We start from the raw sequence: 21,345 nt of genomic DNA, 5'->3' as shown, positions 1-21,345 counted from the left end.
CATAATGAGGAAACCTCAACTAGTAAATTTTATCAATCTCAGTCTCATTTTTTCCCTCCCTCTTTATTCCTTTGGAAAAACAAAACAAAATATGAAAGCAAAACAGAGGTCTAAAATGAGAGTCAAAACCTAAGTGACTTCAATGGAATTTTTTTCTACCTTACTTTCTGCATCAGAGCTTAGTCCCATTAGTCAAAAGTTCCAAGAGACCCTGACAATCTTTGCTACTTTTCCTCCCACAGCTTTGCCATGAATGATGATGATGATGATATGATGGCTGTTACTAACAACAACAATCATTGTCCCCACTTACAGGGTACCATTTGTGGGTGCTGTGTTGAGTGCTTGACAAACATTTCCTTCAGGCACAATAAAAACTAAAACAGACAGTGTTTTCTATGTTTTACAAATGAAGAAGCTGAGACTTACAGAAACTAATCTGTTAAAACAACGAATTTTAAAAATAGTAAAAAACAGTTATGGTTTACTGAGTGTCTAAATATGCCAGACACTGTACCAAGAACTTTTCAAGCATTAATTCTCAACAGCCCTGTGAGGAAAGGCATTACCAGCGCCATTTTATACATGAAGAAATGAAGGCTCAGAGAGCTCACACAACAGAACAAAAATCTGAACCTAGATCTTTCTGGTTATAAAAGCCTTACCCTTCAAGCTTTCTATCAATCTTCCAAGAAGTAATAATCACTTATTTCATAGGAGTACAAGCTTTCTAATTGGAATTGGTGAGAGTTTTCAAAAGTAACTGTATGATTATATATGTCTTTTCATGTAGGGAGAAAGATAATGCCAGAGTCAATCACCCCAAAGGAGGCTATATGTAAGAACTCCTCTGTCCTAAAATGTTTCCTTCACCAGTCTGTAACTCATTTCTGAAAGTTTAGCATTAAGAAATAGGTGTTTTTTTTTAGGAGGGTAGAGGGTTGGTTAGGTTTTATCCCATGTTTTGAAAGTAAAGCTCTAGAAGAAGTCGCTGGAATAAAATGATTAGTTGTTTTCCAACATGATGTCCAACTGAGAGATTTGAATATAAGAGTGCATGAGAAAGTCCCTTGAATAGAAGTGTAGTGTAGTCCTAGGGGAACATGACCTGGAAAAGGAGACAGGACTGGTGAAAAAGAAGGTGGGAGGCCCTGTAGACAAACCTAAAATAATAGACAATTTGGCTTTGGATAACTTCTGTAAATTGGACAGGTGTAGAAATAGTTTGTTTTTCAAGCAAATGGCAGTGTAATAAATGCTGTTAACTTTTCAACAGTAGAAAAAGTCTTTGTCCTGACTCTGTTGCCATATGAATCAAGGAAATTCAAGGCAAGCATGTTGACCTCTGCCCACAGTATAAATTAGTTCTAGCAAATAGCACTATGAGATGGCCTCCTAATATTTTAAAATTCAGTTTCATAAATGTTGTGTGCCTAATGCTGGAATAGAAAGGTCAATAGAATGTGCTTCTTGTTCTTAAGCAGTCTAGTCAATAAAATACCATGTGTTTAGGGCAGTAATAATTTAGAGTGCCATGAGACTACATAAAAGGAAGACATTAAGATTCATCTGCTGTATTTACATGCTCACCTATTTTTTTCATATCTTTAACACCTAGCATTTTCCATATCTCCAAGTCAGCCCTGAAGTTAGCAGATGCCCAAGGTGGTATATGAGCTAGAAGGAAGAATAGCCACTGAAGTCTTTCTGATTGGAATAGTGATGAGGTGGAGTACAAAGTAATTTGCTTTCAGTAATTGTTTCTATTTCCCTTTTAATATAGAGAATACACATTTGATTTTTATATGCCTACATAGGATTTCATAATCTTGTCTACTTTGTAAATTACTGGCATTTAAAAAAATAATTTCTTCCTGAAAGACTTTCAGTTTTTGATTCCTTTTTTCTCTGTTATTCTTTCTCATTCACCCAACTCAATGACCCAGGCTTCCTATATCCCTAGTATATAACATCCCAAAAAGAGACATAGAGAACCAGGTAAATAGAAAAACAAAAACCACCAAAGTTTTTTTGCCAACTACAGTCATGAGAACATAGGTTTTACTATACAGGTGATATTTTATACTCACTTTAGTTTAATTTGACCCAATAGTATAGTCATATGGAGAGTAACCATTTTTTTCATTTTAGCATGCCAAGAATCAAGCACTACAAAGTGATGAGTGTAGGAAATAACTACACTATTGAACTGGAAAAACCCGTAAGTAGCTATTTCCTTGTTGCTGAATTTTCTTCTGCTTCCTCTCAAACTTACGTTATAGAATACAAAGAAAGGTGGAAAAGCAGACTCCTTGCCTAGGAACATAGTGCTGGCAAAACCCACCAATGTTAAGGAACCCTGGAGGTGGTAGATATCTAGGGTGAGAAGTGAGACTCAAGAGCAGGTGGATGAGGCAGAGTAGGAGACAAATCTTTCCACTTTTATTTCTCTGCAAATCTTTATCAATATAATTTTTTTCAGGGAGAGAAAAATATATATATATATTTTTTTTGAGGAAGATTAGCCCTGAGCTGACTACTGCCACTCCTCCTCTTTTTGCTGAGGAAGGCTGGCCCTGAGCTAACATCCGTGCCCATCTTCCTCTACTTTATATGTGGGACACCTACCACAGCATGGTGTGCCATGTGGTGCCATGTCCACACCTGGGATACGAACCGGCGAACCCAGGGCCGACAAAGCAGAATGTGTGCACTTAACTGTTGTGCCACAGGGCCTGCCCGAAAAATATTTTTGTTAAGCATCTGTTTTACAACCTCCAATTTTAAATATTTCAATGTGCTTATTTCTAATGGGGAAAAGATCTGTGAATGCCTAGTCTGCTAATAACCATCATGCAGAAGTTCCAAAATCCCCTTCTTAATAGCAACATAACAGTCAGGAAAATTTTCTTCCTTGTCTACCCCAACTGACTTATCATGGGGCTAATGATATAATATCATAACCAGTAGACGCTATGTTAGGCACCGAATTAAGTACTTACATACACCATCTAATTTAATCTTTGTCATTACCCTGAGGTAATGCCTATTATACAGGCAGGAAAACTGGTATTTACAGTGGCCTCAACCAATGAGAATGTAGTAATGTGGCCTATGGCCCAGGGTGCTGAAAAAGGGAATACAGCTCTGTAAGCTTAGGCTGAAGTGATGGGAAGATTGGGCCAGCAAAGTGATATGACTCAAATGGAACCATTGGGTCTTGGAGATATTTATGATATCTTCTCTTAAAATTGAGCTCCTAATTCCTCTGCCTCTCCAGGCCCATTGTTTTGCTCAAGTAGAGAAAGGGACTGTATGGTTGAATTTCTTTTGTTTTGGCCATAACCCTTAGAGTGCAGTAGTGGTCTTTGCCAAGAGCAAGGCAGCTGCTGATTCATACACTCCACATACGTCTTTGCCCTAAATGCTTCCCAGAGCTTCTCAGTTCTCATGTCCATGCCTGACTGGGCTTTTTCAAGAATTCTAATGAAGGAAACAGAGAACTAGATTGCTGAAGGATAATCCAAATAACCAAATGACAGGAAGCAATTGTCAGGGAAGAAGAAAATTCCTCTGCAACTGGTGAATTGGGGCTCATCTATCTGTCATTAGCCCAAACAGTCCCCAGTGTAAGGAAAGCTAACAGTCTGGATTATTCTTTCACCTTTCACACTCCCCAACCCTTCCCTTCAACCAGGTTGTCATTTTGTAAATTCTTTTTCCTCTTCAAGGTTACCAGCGATGTTCAGACTTAACCTGATCTTACTTGTATAAAAATATTGATTTCGGAGGCAGCAACACATTTCATTTACTCCTAGCCAAATAAATTATCCTGTTACAATGAGATACTAAAATGCTAAGTTCTCTGGCTTTAATGGCTCTCAGGTTTCAAGCAGAAGAAACCAACTATGGCTACTTAAGTAAAAATGAATTTAAGAACACAGGAAGCACACAGAATGACTGGAAGGCCAGAAAATCTTCAAGGACTAGGAAGCAGTTACTTGTAGTAAGAACCATCTGATTAGGAATCTGCTATTCTTTCTTGTTCCTCTACTCAAGCCCAAATTTCAAGAAGGGAGCGTTTTCTGGACTAACTTGTCACATTCTCATGCAATAACTGGGGAAGAGCAGAGTACTTCATTATTGTCCCTCAAAATGCATCCAATGGGAAAGGGATAATTCCTTAACAGGGAATCAGATATGGTTATAAAGGAGAAATAAAATGCATGAGTAAGTAAATCCGTGGCCATTCAGTAAGCCATTTAAGTGTGGTATTGACACGATTTTCAGGAGGTCAGAAAATACACAGTATTCTACATTAAATTTCAGTTGAGCTTTCTCTTACTCCATCAGGTGACTCTGAGCCTTCTCTCATTCTCTCTTTATACAGGTAACACTCCCAAACCTTTTCAGTGTCGTTGATTATTTCATGAAGGAGACTCGAGGCAATTTACGACCATTTATATATTCAACCGATGAAACCCTTGGTATGTTCTTCACTTTACTGCTGTATTAAAGAAAGCAAAGCAAAACGAAACAACGACAAAAAACCCTGAGTATGATTTGTAATACCAACCAGGTAGGACTGTAGTTCAGCCTCATTTTGTCACCGACCCTGTGAAAATACGGGAGTACCAATATATCCTGGTGGATATAGTATGGGCTCGTTCTAGAGAAAGAAAAACCCTGAGGCATGTATTGTGACTATTAACTTTATTCCATCATTCTACTTGGCTTTATAAAACAAGTTCAGAGATAAGAAGAAAACCATATGGATATAGAGTCATGGAAAACAAAAAGTGAATTTAAAGGTGTGGTCTGTCAACAATGTCAGATGCTCCAGACAGATTAAAATGGATGAGGACTGAGGAGAGAGTATGGGAATTGGCCACAGTAGATGACTCGAGACAGAGGTCTTATTCCACCATAAAGGCAGAAGTCAAGAGTGCAAGGTAACAAGGAGTGAGTGGGTAGTGAGGAACTACAGATAAAAGTTGTAGTCAGGACTGGCTACAGAATTTGTGGGGCCCTTGTTCATAAATTATTAAGAATTTCAAAACAAGTGATAGCAGACCATTAAACCAAGCATGCCCTGTGCAAGCACAGTTCACATGACCATGAGGCTGGCCCTGTTCCCAGTCCAGTTTTTGGCAGAGCAGGGCAGGCTGGATGTGATAGTTTCTCTTCATCCTTTGAAACAATCCCTGGTACACATGGTCACATGACAAGTTGTAAGCAGGAGAGATAAAATATCTCCAGCTTATTTAGATTGAGTTGTCAAAACAAGTCCCTGTTCCTACAGATTATGAGGGAAAACAATTTTGGCTATCTGCATCAGGGCATACCTAGAAAGTCTCACTAACTAAAAGAACAGCAAGCTTAAAAGTCCAAGTTTTAAAACATGGCTATAAATCTTGTGATGCCAAATGATTTTTAAAAACCCAGAGTCTGAAGGAACTTTAGAAAATTATCCAGTACAGTGTCTCACTCTGCATAGGAATCACCTGCACACTCAGTATAGAAAACATGTCGAAGACGTGACCATTCAGCTTGTTTGAAAATTTCCAGTGATAGCCATACCCCATTTATTTTTGAGGCAGCCAAGTTCACGTTTGGTCAGCTCTCAAAGAATTATTCCTTAATATAGAGTCCGAAACATTTCTTTCTTTAACTTCTACCTATTAACCCAATCTGGCTTTAAAGCAACACAGGCTTTTAAAAAGCCCATCAAATATTTAAAAACAGCCACAATGTCCCCACTTAGTCTCTCTCTGTCATCTATAAACTATTGGTTCCTTCAGCCCTCTCACTCTCATCTTTGACCTTCTCTGTACTCTAATTTCTGAACATCCCTCGTAAAATATAACCCACAAGGGATGAACACATTACTATAGATATGGCCAGCCTAATACATTACCTGGGCTTTATGCAGGAAAACACCATCTAATAGAAATCTCTTGGAATGAGCTATTAATATAAGCCTGTTTTTTTTTTTTTTTTCAGAGACCAAAGGATTTCCTGTAACATCTCTAAAATGAAAAAAAAATTTAGGGGGGAGGGGAATGCAATATAATTTGTCTCCTCCATGGATGATATTGTGTCAGTTATCTAGTGCTGTGTAACAAACCACTCCCAAAACATGGTGATTAAATCAACAACCATTTTATTTGCTCACAATTCTGTGCCTCATCAATTTAGATTGGATTCAGTTGGGCAGTTCTTCTGCTAGTCTCACTTATATGACTGGGTAGCTTGACTGGGGCTGGATGGTCCAAGTGGGCCTCATTCATACATCTGCTGTTGGTACTTAGCTGGGTCTGGCTGAAGCACTCTCTTCACATGGTCTTTAATCCTTGAGGAGGTTGGCCCAGGATCTCTTACATGACCTCTCAGAGCAGTTAAGAAGAAAAAGGTAGCTATATGTCTGGTCTAGAAATTCTTAGTGTTGAGGATAAAGTATGGCCCTCTTGGAGCTTTTAGTATAGGAGAAGTGGTGAAATGAATAAATAATTCAAAGTGTAAAATGTCTTATGTACAGGAGCTCTACTTCTTTCTTTTAAAAAATTATTTAATTTGCATATACAATAAAGTTCATTCTTTTTAGTATACAGTCCTATGAGTTTTGACAACCACAACCACAATCAAGAAAAAAAGTTCCATCACCTCAAAAAATGTCCTAATGGTCTTCCTTTGTAGTCAACCCTTCTTCTCACCCACAATCCCTGGCAATCACTGATCTTTTTTCCATTCCTATAGTTTTGCATTTTCCAGAATGTCATATAAATGGAATCATAGTATGGAACATTTTGAGATTGATTTATTTCACCATAATGTCTAAATTCACACAAGTGTTGTGTGTATTACTAACTTGTTCTTTTTATTGCTGAATAGTATTTCACTGTATGGTGGTACCAGTTTGTTTATCCATCCATCAATTTAAATGTATTAGGTTTGTTTCCACTGTTTGGCAATTATTAAGCTATATAAATATTCAAATACAGAGTTTTGTGTGAACACAGTCTTCATTTCACTTGGGTAAAATATCTAGGAATGAGATTACTTGGTTATATGATAGTGTCTGTCTAACTTTATAAGAAACTTCCAAACTCTTTTCATAAACGGTCCTACCTTTTTGTACCTCTGCCATCAATGTCTTAGAGTTCTAGTTGCATCCTTGGCAGCAGTTGGTATTGTCATTTAAAAAAAGTTATTCTAATAAGTGTGTAGTGGTATCTCTACACTTATGTGGTTTTAATATGCATTTCCCTAACGATTAATGCTGTTGAGTATCTTTTCATGTGCTATTTGCCATTCATATATCTAATATGGTAAAATAATTTTAAATCTTTTGCCCATATTTTTATTGGAGTGTTTGTTTTCTTATGGTTGAATTTTGACAGTTCTGTGCATATTCTGAATACAAGTCCTTTGTTAGATATGTGATTTGCAAATATTTTGTTTGTTTTTTCATTCTTTTAGCAGTGTCTTTTGCAGAGCAGAAGTTTTAAATTTTGATGAAGTATAAATTGTTAATTTTCACTCCTATAGATTGTACTTTTGGTGTTGTATTTGAGAATTCTTCGCCCAATCCAAGAGCACAATTGTTTTTCCTATGTTTTCTTCTAGAAGTGTTATAGTTTTATGTTTTACATTTAGGTCTATAATCTATTTGGAATGAATTTTTGTTTAAGGTGTGAAGAATGGGTCAAGGTTTATTTTGTTTACATTTAGGTATGTAACGGTTCTAGCACCATTAGTCAAAAAAAGATCATCTTTTTTTCATTAAATAGCCTCTGCACCTTTGTAAAAAATCAATTGATCATATTTTTATGGGTCAATTTCTATTGATCTTCCTATTTTTTGCCAATACCATGCTATCTTGATGACTGTAGCTTGACAGTAACTCTTGAAATCAGGAGGTATAAGTCCAACTTTGTTGTTCTTTTCAAAATTGTTTGGACTAGTGTAGTCTCTTTGCCTTTTAGTATAAGTTTTAGAATCAGTTGCATGTTATCTACAGAAAAATTCTCCTGGGTTTTGATTTGGACTTTGTTGAATCAGTAGATCAGTTCAGGGAGAACTGACATCTTGAGTCTTCCAATATTGAGTCTTCCAATTGAGGACTAAGTATATCCCTCCATTTATTTAGGTTGTTTTTGATTTCTTTTACAGTGCTTTGTAGTTTACAGCATATAGATCCTGCATATATTTTGTTAGATTAATACCTAAATATTTATTTTTTGATGCTATTATAAATGATACTGTTTAAATTTTTGAACTCCAGGTGTTTGGTAATATACAGGAATACAATTTTTGTATCTTGATCTTGTATTCCAAGACTTTGCTAAATTCACTTATTCATTTCTAAAAGCTTATTTTTTGCAGATCTCCTGGTATTTTCTATGTAGAAATAATGCTGCGAATAGATGCAGTTTCCATTTATGTTTTCCAATCTGCATAGATTTATTTTTCCTGTATTATTGCACTGGCTAGGATGTCCAGAACAATGATGAAAAGAAATGATGAGAGTGGACATCCTTGCCTTGCTCCCAGTTCTAAAGGAAAACATTCTATCTTTCACTAATAACTATGATGTTGGCTGTAGGTTTTTTTTTTTTTTTTTTTAAATGCCCTTTATAAGATTGAGGAAGTTCCTTTTAATTCCTAGTTTCCTGAGAGGTGTTTTGTTTTTTAGCCACGAATGGATGTTGAATTTTCTGCATCTATTGAGATGATCACATGATTTTTCCTTTTATTTGGTTAATACAGTAAATCAATTGTTTGATTTTTCCACTTTTGAACCAGCCTTGCATATACCCACTTGGTCATAATGTATTATGTTTTTTTTTAAATAATTATTTTGTCTAGTTTTGGTATTAATGTAATGCTGGCATCAAAAAATGAGCTGGGAAGTATTCCCTCTTCTTCTTTAGTCTGAAAAGTGTGTGTAGAATTGGTATTATTTCTTGCTTAAATATTTGGTAGAATTCTACCAATGAGCCTTATGAGTCTGAAGATTTCTTTGCTGGAAGGTTTTTAACTATGAATTCAACTTCTTTAATAGATGTAGGACAATTCAGATTATCTATTTTTTGAGTGAATTTTGGTAGTGTCTTTTAAGGAATTGGTTCATTTTTTCTAAGTCTTTGAATTAGTCTGGCTCAGGGCCGGGTAGAGTAGAAGCTGATGGATGTTGGTAGAATAAAGGCCTAAGCATGGCATTGGGGAAGGAAAAAGCAACTCTCCCTGCTTCCTAGAGGAAAACTGTCACTTTCAGAAAAACAAAAGAACTATCTCAAGTAACAGGAGCCCTGGTCACCATATACTTACCATGTGCTGGGCACTGTGTGTAGTGCCAGGATTACACAAATTGTCTCATTTTATTTCTCCCAACAATTTTATGAGGAAGGTATGATTATTATCCCCATTTTTATGATCAAGGAAAGCAACACTTAAGTAGTTTTCACGCATGGCTAGTTAAAGAAGTTAAGACAGAAACACAGCTAATAAGTGAAGCTGGAATCCAAACCCATGTTTATGTCTAAAACCTTTTTTTAAAACCTCAGTATTTCTGCATCTCCGGTGATAGATATTCGTATGTAGGTACTCATATTCTCTGTCTTTCTGTTCCCTTACTCCATCCTTTCCTGTTTCTGTGGGTTAGGGGTCTGGGCTTGGTTTAGCTGGGTCTTCTGCTAAGTCGCAGTCAAGGCATTGGCTAAGGCTAGGTTATCTGAGACTTGATTGAGGAAGGATCCACTTCAAAACTCACTCAGGTTGTTTGGAGAATTCATTTCCTTGCAGTTCTAGGATTCATAGCAGCTGGCTTCTTCAAAGATAGCAATGAAGGGTAGCCGAAGGGAGTGACGGCAGAAGGGAGGAGGGACTAGAGAGCAAATCTGATAGCAAGATAGAGTCTTACATAACATAACATAATCATGGGAATGACCTTTGTCATATAATGTAGCATAACCATGGTATTGACATCCCACCACCTTTGCCATATTTTATTGGTTAGAAGTAAGTTACAGGTCCAAACCACTCTCAAGATACAGGGTTTACACAATGTATGAATACCAGGAAATGGGAATCATGTGGGTTACCTTAAAGTCTGTGCACTACAAGGTGCATATGCTTTTAAGATTATGTCTTTTTGGTAGATTAACTCCTTTATAATTATGTAACTTTCCCTGACTTGATGTGTACTTTTTTCTGATATTAATAAAACTACCCCAACTTTTTTTTAGTGTTCTCATCGTTTGTTATTCTATTTAAAGTAGGTTTCTTAGAGGCTACATATATTTGTCTTGCTTTTTTTAAAAAAAATCTAACCTGAAAATTTCTGACTTTAAATTGTTTAGACTATTTAATGTTTTTTATATGGTTGGATTTATGTCCAATATTTTATTGTTTTCTGTTTGTCACTTCTGTTTTTCCTGTGTTCCCCCAACCTCAATCCTGCTCTTTTCAATAATCTGAATGCTTTTTAGTATTCCATTTTTATTTACTGACTTTTTGGCTATGCTTATATTATTATTTACAGTTGTTGCTCTGGAAATTACAATATACATACCTAACTCTTCTCAATCTATGTAGAGTTAGTAATTTTGCTATTTCAAAGAAAACGTAGACTTACAACCATATACGTCCCTTTACTTTCTCAAGTTGTCATATGTATTACATCTACATAACAGTGGAAACCCCAACAAATGTTATAATTTTTGCTTTCAATAGTTACAATTATATTGAACAATTTGAGAAAAGTAGTCTATTATTACCCAGATATTTCCCATTCCTGTTGTTTTTCCTTCTTCCTGTGGTATCATTTCCCTTCAACTTGAAGAAGTTCTACTGAGCCCACCCAGTGGATCTTTTATTTCAGATATTTTTTCATTTTGAAAATTTCTGCTTGGTTTTTACAGTTTTTCTTTCTTTCTTGAGAACAGCTATCCTTCCACTTGTTTCAAGTGTTTATCACCACTTCATGGAGCTTAGTTCTTCAAAGGCTTCGATAATTTCAATATCTTGGTTATCTTAGTGTTGGCATTTGTTGTCTTTTTCCTTGAGAATTGGTCACCTTTTTCTGTTTTTTTATCTATCAAGTAATTTTAAATCATATCTTGGACATTTTGAATACTATGTCATGAGCCTCTGGGTCCTCCTAAAATTCTCTGGAGCTCTTTTTTTCTTTTTTAAAGCAGGCAATCATTCTGAATAGATTGAACCAGTTCTGACTTACTTTCTGTGGGAAGGGGTTCCAACATCAGCTCAGTTTTCAAAGCCTTTGTTGTGTTGCTTTGGACAAGTATATCTCAGGGATTAAGCTGGGGTTAAGGTAGTGGTTTATATCTTAGTTTAGTTCTCAAACCCTTCGCTGTTTTGTATGTTTTGTGCATGCGCAGCTCAGGGGTGAGCCTGGAACACATGTCACTTCATACACAGAACTAGGGGATGCTCTTTTCCAGCTCTCTCACCTCTCCAGGATTTCCCCTGACTCTCCAGCTATCAAAGTTCCTGTTTCTCGGTCTTCTACGTGGAAAGATGGGGCTTCTTAAGAGTTGTAGCCACCTGTGCCACCACTGTACTTCTGTGAGACTGGGGCTGCCCTTGGGGCAAAAGACGTTAAGAGAAAAGAAAAAGAAAAAACAGGAATTCTAGCCTTCTTCCCCCACAACCCCCCATTCTTCAGACCACAGGGCCCACTTTTCCTGGTTTCTCTGACAGGAGGATGAGTTTTCTCCTGGAGTTTTAGGTGCTCAAGCTGTCACTGCTACAGTGCAGCACCTTGACTGGGGCGAACCTCATAGCAGGTCCAGAAGAGAAAAAAATAAGACAAAGGAAAGAAATAACCAAAAATGGGCTGTTCATGTAAAATGTTAATACTTTCAGAAATACACAACCAGATTACTATTGCTCTGGTGGCTAGACTAGTTCAGTTTGCTTTGTGATCAGGAACAAGTTACTTGACCTCCCTGCAGTTCAGATTCCCTTGTTATAAGGATTATGAAATAACATATAAACAGAAGGAATTAGAGGGGCACATGGAGAGAGACTTCAAATAATCTATCTTCTCTTTTCTTTCAAAAGCATAAAGATGATGGAAGAGTAAACTAGAAGAGTAAATGAGAGTAGAAACAGGACTGTATAAGAAAAACTACAAAAAGGTCAAAACCCATCTTGACAAATAGTGGTGAAGTTTTAAGGAAACTTTGGGGAACTCTACAATTGTTTCAGGAGTTTGGCCTTATAGCTAATTGGGGCACATTGGGAATGCTAGAACCCTTAGCTTTAATTTGCCTTAAGTTTGGAAATGGGAATTGTAGAGCACCTAAGGATTAAAATCCGGAGACTTGGAGAAAGTTATTTCCAGCAAAATACTACCAAAAAGAAAAGGAGGTTTTCTTTGATCCTTGTTAACCCATGTCAGCATTCAGCTTTTGAGAGATGACACCAGAAGGCAAGAACAATGATGGAATCAGAATGGTCAAAGATATTTCCTCAATTTATTTTTCCCAACTTCAGAAATTAGAAGTTTAGACTAAAAGTCACTTTAAAATATGGTAGAGTAGGTAACTGATATTAAGCTAGCCAGGAAAAAAAAAGTTCCTAGAGAAAAATTTATTAGGAAGTTAGAAGTCAATAAAATAAAAATTAAAAAAGCATCCAAATATTCAGTATTTAATTAACTAAATTTATTAAATACACCACCAATCTTCCAACTACAAGCAGGAAAATCAGTTCACATTGAAATAAGAAACTGCCCTGTTCCTTGATATTGGCTTTTTATTTAATCAAGCTTCTCCACCCACAATTTCTAGGCCAAGAACCCAACACAGAAGAGAGAGGAGAGAGGTTGAGGAAAAATCTACATATTGCATGAACCAAAATGGGAAACCTAGCTTCATGTGTCTTGGTAACTTTTCAAAAGGAAGATCTTACTTTTAAAGAAAATTACCTCGATTTTCCTGATCCTGATTACCAAGTCACTTACCTGGACACCAGAATTAAACACTGTAGCATACAATTTCACTATCTTGTCAGAATGAAACCAACTCACCAGTAAACTATAAAATATAGCTGTGAAGGTAACTCAGAGATATACGCATTCCCAAGCATTGATATAAGTTGAAAACATATGATCCATTCCAAATGGAGTTTTTATTTCCCTATGCTTCAATTTAATACATTTCCCCTCTATACAGCTTCCACAGCAGATTTTCTAGTTCTCCTAAATTCTAGCAATTCCAGAAAACCTCACTAGGTTTTGTTGAAATCTGATTTATCAAATTTAAGTCATTCTAACTATCTAGCTAGAAACCAGAGACATGAAATGTACTAGGAGAAGCCCTTTCCCAATGGAAATATTCCACGTTACATTTTTGTTACTAGAAATAAATGAAATTTATTAATTTCCATGTTTTTCCCTGACGTTATCTTTTTGTTAACTCTAAATCAACCCACACCTCCTTTTGTAAAAGCCTTAATGGTAAGGATGGTAAAAGGCTATGTAATCATCCATTTCAAAAGTATAACAGTGAGACTGACTATAATCACTCAGAATCCTTTAAAAATACTGATTTCTCAACCCCACGCTAGATCTACTGAATCAAAATCTCAGGGATATTTTTTTAATACATTTTTTTCTTGAAAAACAAGCTTCTAAATTGATTTTGATGGTCATTCAATTTGGGAATCACTTGTGCAATCAACTAAGAATCAAAAGATATGGCTTATATTCTACTCCTGGTTCTAATTATTTGGATGTTTGGCTTCTTTGGTGTCCTCATCTGAAAAAACAAAGGGGTTAGAATGGATTTCTAAGGTCCTCTTACCTCCAACATCTTATACAGATGTGTCTTTATGAGAAAAGGAGATTAGGACGCAAACACAGAGGAAAGACCATGTATGACAGAGGGAGAAGATGACCATCTATAAGCAAACAAGAAGAAATGAACCTTGCTGACACCTTGATCTTGGACTTTTAGCCTCCAGAACTGAGAAAATAAATTTCTGTTGTTTAAGCCACTGAGTCTACGGTATTTGTTATGGCAGCCCTAGCAAACTAACTCAATGAGTTATCTGGGATGCCTGAAAATATGCAGAATCCTAAGCCTCCTTCAGATTTACTAATTTCTGGAGTTGGTCCAGAAATCTGCCCTTTTATCACACACCACAATCAAATTTGTTATAATGAAGTCTGCAAACTTCTTTAAAATCTGTGATATCAACTGTATTAACTGATGCAAAGATCTATCTACCTATCTATCTACCTACCTACCTACCTATCATCTGTCTGTCTGTCTAATCTCTTATTCTCAAAGACCTTACAATTAAGTTAGTCCAAATATAGTTAAGGAACAAGAGACTAAAGAGCTCCAATTTGCTACCATCTCAAAAGGTTAAGAGTGAATTCTTGCATTCTATAAGAAAATACAGTCCTTAATACCGAAAGCTTCAACAAAATGGACCCCTAAAGATGGTGAGGCACGTGGCTGACTGCAATGAAGAGAGAAGGAATGGACAAGGGAGCTCGAAATCAAAGGCGAGGGCCTGATCAAGGTGGAGAGTCTAACAGGAGACAAGCAACACATAATTAGTTGGGAAAAAGAGAGAGTCACAAAAACTGCAGAAATTGAAATTGGGAGACAAAGACCATAAAATGGCCCTCAGAGTTTAAATAATAAATATTAGAAAATATCTGCATGGGATAGGAAACTACAAAAAGTGACCCAGCAGCTTTAAAAAAGAGAACCAAACAGAACTTCTGGGACTGAAAAATACAACCAAAATTAAAAACAAAATGGATGGATATAATAGTAAGTACGTACTTAACAGATGAAAAGAAGTACACTAGAATATGAGTCAGAAGAAATTACATAGAATAAAGCATAAGACAAAAACAACTGGAAAATACAGAAGAGAGGGTGATAAACAGGGAGGGCAGAGTAAGTTTGCCATGTTCAATGAGAGTCACCATAGAAGAGAATGGCGGGGAGCGGGGAACAACATGTGAAGGAATAAGATCTGAGACTTTCTCAGAACTAACAAAAGATATAAATCTACATTCAAAGAGCTGAACAAATCCCAAACAGGATTAATAAAAAGAAATCCATACCCAGGATTATTTATTTAACACAGACTAATTATTTAACACACAATAATTAAACTGCATAAAATGAAAGCATGTAAACAGATTTCTTTTTAAAGATGCAATATTTAGCCTGACAGCTGACTCAACAGCAACAGCAGAAGTCATAAGAGAGCAGAAAAGCATCTCCAATGTGCTGAAAGATAATAAAGACCAAATTAGAATTTTACGTTTGGCAAAATATATTTGCAGACAAAGAAATCATGAGCAAGTATGCCACCAGTGGACTCTCACAAAATGAACTTCTAAAGGAAATATTTCAGGTAGGAAGAAATTTATTCCAGATGGTAAGCCTGAGAAACAAAAAAGAACAAAAAAGCAATGAAAGTGATATGCTTGTGAATAAATACAAACATAGACTATCTAGACAAAGTAATAAAGTCTTGCAAAATTAAGACATTAAACTACATGACAACAGAATTGAATACATAACAGAAATAAAATATATGACCACAGTATGCAAGTTGGGAATTAGAGTTGTACCAGTGATCTGCATAATAAATAATCCCCAAACTTATTTGCATAAACAATCCATGTTGATGGACTCTGTGGGTCAGGAATTTGGTAGAACACAGCAGGGAAGGTTTGTCTCTGCTCCATTAAGCCTGGGGCCTAGAATCATCTGGAAGCTTGCCTACTCACATGTCGTCTGACACCTGACGCTGGCTGTAGGTTAGGGGCCTCATTTTCTCTGCATGTGGGGTAGTTTAGGCTTCCTCAAAACATGATGTCTGGATTCCAAGGATGAGCTTTCCAAGAAGGAGAGATCAAGCAAGAGAGAGTGAGAGACAGCCAAGTGGAAGCCTTTTATGACCTAACCTTAGAAGTCATACAGAGTTACATATGCTGTACTCTGTTACATTAGTTGAGGCATTCATAAATCCTTGTTTAGGTTCAAGGGGAGCAGAAACAGATTCTGTCTCTTGATGGGTTTGGGGGATAGGTGATAAGCTTCTAGAATAGTATCTGTGATTGGAAATGTTGTGGTCATTTTTGGAAACTATAATCTGCCAAAAGATAAATGATTAACTTTAGTCTAACTTTACCTGAATATGGCATGTTGTAATAAAGGGTAATCATCAAAGGACGAAAGTTATTAAACTAGTAAAGAAAAATAAAATGCGTACAGCTCAGGAAAAGAGAGACCATATCATTTATATTAAGAAAGAATTTAACATAAGGAATTGGTTAAACAGGTTTTAGGAGAACTGATAATGTCACCAAGGGACACGACATTTAAGGGAAAAGGGTGGGATTACTAGAACCTGGAAGCCTAGAAGAGATACTCTGCAGATTGCTGGAGAAAAACTAGAGCATGGGAACTAACCACAACTACTGGGAGAAAAGCCATTGCTGAGGTGATGCTGACAATATCAGGAAGCAAATGGGAAGAGTAAAAGTCTCTTCTCCCTACCTCCAGCATTCCAGTCTCCTTCTAGTGCCCCCTATTTGTGTAACCTAAAGGAAGCCAGATGGCAAAGGAGAAATGTAGTTTGCAAAGTTCCAGAATATAGAAGGGTATCTAGAGTTGAGAGACAATCAGTTAATAATCGGCATAAACGGATTTAAAAAATTAAATAAATGAAAATTTTAAAAAGGTAAGAAAATAGAAAAAAAGGAATCATAAAACAAGCTAGATGAAAAACAAAACCCCACCCCCTAAGATGGCAGAAATAAATCTAAATATATCAATAATTACATTAAATGTAAATAGATTAAGTGTTCCAGTTAAAAGACAAAGATCATCAAACTGGATTTAAAAAACCCCAAAACCCAAACTCTATGCTGGAAGTTAAACATTTTCCTAAAAGACCCAAGAGTTGAAGAGGAACTCCTAATGAAAAACAAAATATTTTAACTAAATATTAACCATGTCATATATTGAGACTGGTAGCATATGCTACAACACAGTAGAGTATAATGTAATGTAATTACTTTACAGTAATATAGAGATATTTATAACTTTTAAATGCATATGTTGGAAGACAGGCTGAAAATGAAGTTAGAAATAAGAACAGTAAAATATACCAAAGAAAACAGAAAAAAGTAATAATGATAAGAACAGAAATTAATGGAATAGAGAACAAACATACAATAGAGAGGATTAACAAAACGAAAATTTAGATCTTAAAAAAGACTAAACGTGGTCCCTATTTGAAGATTATGTAGGATATTGAAAACTGAAAAAAAATTTACAAGAATCATTAGAGTTTAGTAAGTTTCCAGATATAGAAGCAATACAAAGAAATCAATTATATTTTACACATAATCAACAGTTAGGAAATAAAGTCGGCTAGGTAAGTTTAGTTTAACATTCTTACTTGAGAATATTTAGAAAAGGTGGACAAAATATATTTTAAAAAATGATCACTAATTGGATTATTAGTGAATAACTGTTAGGCTAATATCTGAGAGCTAGAATAGAAACAGAAAATTCATAAAGGTGAATCTTTCATTTGGGACCCTACTGGTGCCCTGGGAGCCTTGGCAGATTTGTAAGGGGCCACTGAGAAGCTGAGCAGAGCTAAGGCACTAGGGATTCAAAACTAGTCCAGTGCCAGCCAAGAGGTGGGGGTCTTGGTAATCCCAACCCACTCTGAGGAACCTGAAGGGCAGTAGGAATAAGGGGTAACAGGAACTAAGAGCACTAGTACAATCTATAGTTCAGCTCTGCATCACATGGATGACTCAGAAAATCTAAGTCTCTGAAATTGGGTCAAAATGATCCTGAATTACTAGTGCCCAAGTAACTGGCAGAGCATATTAAAAAACTCTGTGGAGGATGAAAATATCATGCTGGCCATCAAATTATTTCTACAAGCAATTTTTCAAATATAATATTAGCATACAATTAAAGATAACCAGACACACAAGGATATAATAAGATAAGAAGAATGAGGATTAGAAGAAACAAACAAACAAAAAAACAGACTCACAGGAGAGTTTCAGATTTGGGAATTATTAAAACACAGACTATAAAATAATGCTTTTCATATTCACGCAGATAAAGACTGAAAATTTCAGCAAGACAACTGGAAACTGTGCAAGTGACAGATTTGCATATTTGCAATTAGAAATCTGAGAACTGAAAAACAAAGGGCTAAGAATAACTATGACACTCTTACAGAACAGTAAGTAGGGAGGACTTTTTCTTCCAAATATCAAAAACAATGTATCAGCTACAGTGATGAAGACAGTATATTAGCACAGGGATAGAAAAGCAACAAAAAAATTCAGAAAGATGTATAGATATATGGATATGATACATGACTTTGGTGGCACTGCAGAAAAGACTTCAATAAACAGTGGTGAAGCAGTTCTCAGCATATCTAAAATTAATTTCTTGTGAATTAAAAACTTAAACGTGAAAGGCAAAACTAACACTTTTAGAAGACGACACAGTCATGTGCCACATAATGATGTTTTGGTCAATGGTGAACTGAACATATGACTGTGGTCCCATAGATTAGTACCATAAAGAGTATGTGTGTAGTAGGTTATACCATCTAGGTTTGTGTAAGTACTGTAGGGGAGAAAAATTTGCTTCTACCCTTCTAGGTTCTTCTGGCTAGTCTAAGAATTACATTGACAGGAGATGGATTAACAGGAGAAAAACAAAGTTTAGTAATACATACACATGGGAGAAACCCAGGAAAACTGTGTAACTAGCCAAAACGGTCAAAGCCTTTACCTTAAATATCACCTTCAGTTAAAGATAAAAGATATTGGGGTTGGGGAAAGAGTCAGGGACTTCAAAGGGAAGGAAGGCAATCCAAACATAGGAGAATAGGAGCAAATGTTTGGAAAACAAGTGTTTGGCCACACAGAAACAGGAGACAGAGAGGAGCCCAAAAAACAGGCTCTTCTAGGTTCTTCCCTGTCTACCACCCAGTTCACGTAATGCTAAGGTGATAGCTCACTTGATGAGACAGTTTTTTTAATCTGAAATCTTTTAAGCAGTTAGGGGAGAAACAAGAAAAACTCTCTGTGAGTCTTTTGTTTCTTAAAAATAATCAGCCTAAAATAATCCTCATGTTAAAGAGACACATTTTGAGGTGGCAAATTTTCTTCCTCTTCAGAACACTCTATGATGTTCACACAACTACAGACATGTTTCTCAGAACGTACTCCTGTTGTTAATGGACACATGACTGTATGGAGGAGTATCTGCATGACCTTTGGTAGAGAACAATTTTTTAAACTTACAAAAAACTCTTAATTTAAAATAAAAGATTGAGACTTCTCAGTACTTAACCATTAACAAATTCTGTTTATCAAAGAACATCATAAAGACAGGGAAGCCAGAGTGGGAGAAGATATTTGCAACTATATAGCTAACAAAGAATAGGTTTTATAAAGATCTTTTTATGAATAATGAGAAAAAAGACTGCCAGCACAACAGAAAAATGGGCAAAACTTGAAAAAACACTTTACAAAAAAGAAAATCAAGGTGACCAACAAACTTAGGAAAAGGTGCTCAACTTCACTGGTAATTAGGGAAATGCAGAGTAAAACTTCAATGAGACACAACTGCATTATCCACCAGTTTAGCAAAATTTTTAAAAATCTGTTAACACCAGTGTTGAGCAAGATGTGGAGAAACAGGAACCTCTATTGCTCAGGCAATCTTTGTTATTATCTATAAGATTTAAGATGTGAATACCCTATGACCAACCAATTCCACTCCTAGGTATATACCTTATTTGCATTAGGAGACAAGTACAATAATGTTATCGTGGAATTGTGATTGCCTCAAACTAAAAATATCACAATTGTCCACAATCAATAAAATGAATAAATAATTTGTGGTATATTAATGCAAAGGCAAATCATACAACAATGATGATGGAAAACAGCTATGGAGAACAACATGGATGAATCCCACACGTAATGAAAGCAGCAGCCACAAAAGAATGCAATATGATTTGACTTACACAAAGTTCAAAAACTCTTAAAAGTAAACTGTATGGTTTAGGTACATACATAGATGGTAACACTATAAATAAAACCAAGGACATAATTATCACAAAAGCTAGTGTAGTGGTAATTGCCAGAGGGTATATGTAGGGAAGCTGCTTGTAACTGGGAAGGGACTACAAGGGGAGTTTCTGGGCTGCTGTCAATGTTCTGTTGATTTGAGAGCTGGTTATACAAGTAGTTACCTTAAAATGATTCCTTAAATTGTGTATTTATATTTTATGTAGTCTTCTGAATATATATTTTTTGAATATTTCTCAGTTAAAAAAACAAGGGGTGGACTCTGTGGCGTAGTGGTTAAGTTCAGTATGTTCTGCTTCAGTGGCCTGGATTTGCGGGTTTGAATCCCAGGCATGGACCTACACCACTTGTCAGCCACACTGTGGCAGCGACCTACATATAAAGTAGAGGAAGATCAGCACAGATGTTAGCTCAAGGCTAATCTTCCTCAGCAAAAAAACCCTCCCAAACCCCAAAACGACAACAACAACAATAAAACAACAAAAAAACAAAGGTAGGACATGGCAAGAGAAAAATGAACACAAATTACGGACTGATTACTTACTGTGATCCCCAAGATCTCAACTTCCTGTTTTTGAATTTGTTAAAATAGTCAAGCCCATAAACCTAGTGATTGTAATCTAAATAATCATATATTTATGATTATAATACATTTTTGGTTATATTTATTATGGTTGAAAGAATTATTAGGTCAAGAGATTTTTCCTCAAGATCTCAAGAGACTAATTTTCTGTCTTCGTTTTATTAATTATAAAATAGTGGATTCTAAACATGATTGATTTTTTTAATGCCTTGTCACTGGAACCACCATGGAGTACCATAATAGAAAAAACATAAAAGTAAAGATACACGTCTATTTCTAAGTTCTACCTTTGGGACAATTTAGAGGAACTTACAGATGAGTAACATAACTGCTTTGAACTCTAAAAAGGAGTGGACATTAGAAATTCCACCCAACAGTCTGGAATTTACCAGATCTTCTTGGTTTTACATGGTTACCATCATTTTCCCTCAACCATTTTAATAGAATTTCCAGGATGCAAAAGTACTTGGAAGTAATGTCTTTCTACAACCAGTGACTGTTGTCATCTCCATGACAGCAGAACTTGAAAATTAGGAAAACACCAAAGCAACATTACTCACAAAACGAACAGCAAAACTGGAATCTCTGAAGTCAACTATGGAACAGGATTTACAAA

The 21,345-nt window shown here is 36.0% G+C and overlaps 1 protein-coding gene across 2 annotated transcripts in view; it reads left to right on the top strand.

Annotated features, from left to right (window-relative positions):
- STAP1 (signal transducing adaptor family member 1) overlaps nt 1-16,725 on the top strand; it is a 42,850-nt gene extending 26,125 nt beyond the window's left edge. The window contains exons 7-9 of one of the 2 annotated variants that reach the window (XM_046655886.1): nt 2,152-2,221; nt 4,391-4,487; nt 12,819-16,725. In XM_046655886.1, coding sequence (XP_046511842.1) covers nt 2,152-2,221; nt 4,391-4,487; nt 12,819-12,880 — 229 coding nt within the window. In that variant the 3' untranslated portion in view covers nt 12,881-16,725. Of the gene's footprint in view, nt 1-2,151; nt 2,222-4,390; nt 4,488-6,003; nt 6,369-12,818 lie in introns of those variants that run through there. The other variant, XM_046655885.1, reaches the window with a different exon arrangement.
- The last annotated feature ends 4,620 nt before the right edge of the window (nt 16,726-21,345 follow it).

This window comes from Equus quagga, chromosome 3 (genome assembly GCF_021613505.1).
Source record: "Equus quagga isolate Etosha38 chromosome 3, UCLA_HA_Equagga_1.0, whole genome shotgun sequence".
In the NCBI taxonomy this organism is placed as follows: domain Eukaryota; kingdom Metazoa; phylum Chordata; class Mammalia; order Perissodactyla; family Equidae; genus Equus; species Equus quagga.
The sequence above is the reverse complement of the archived record's forward strand: the minus strand, read 5'-3'. Positions and strand labels throughout refer to the sequence as shown.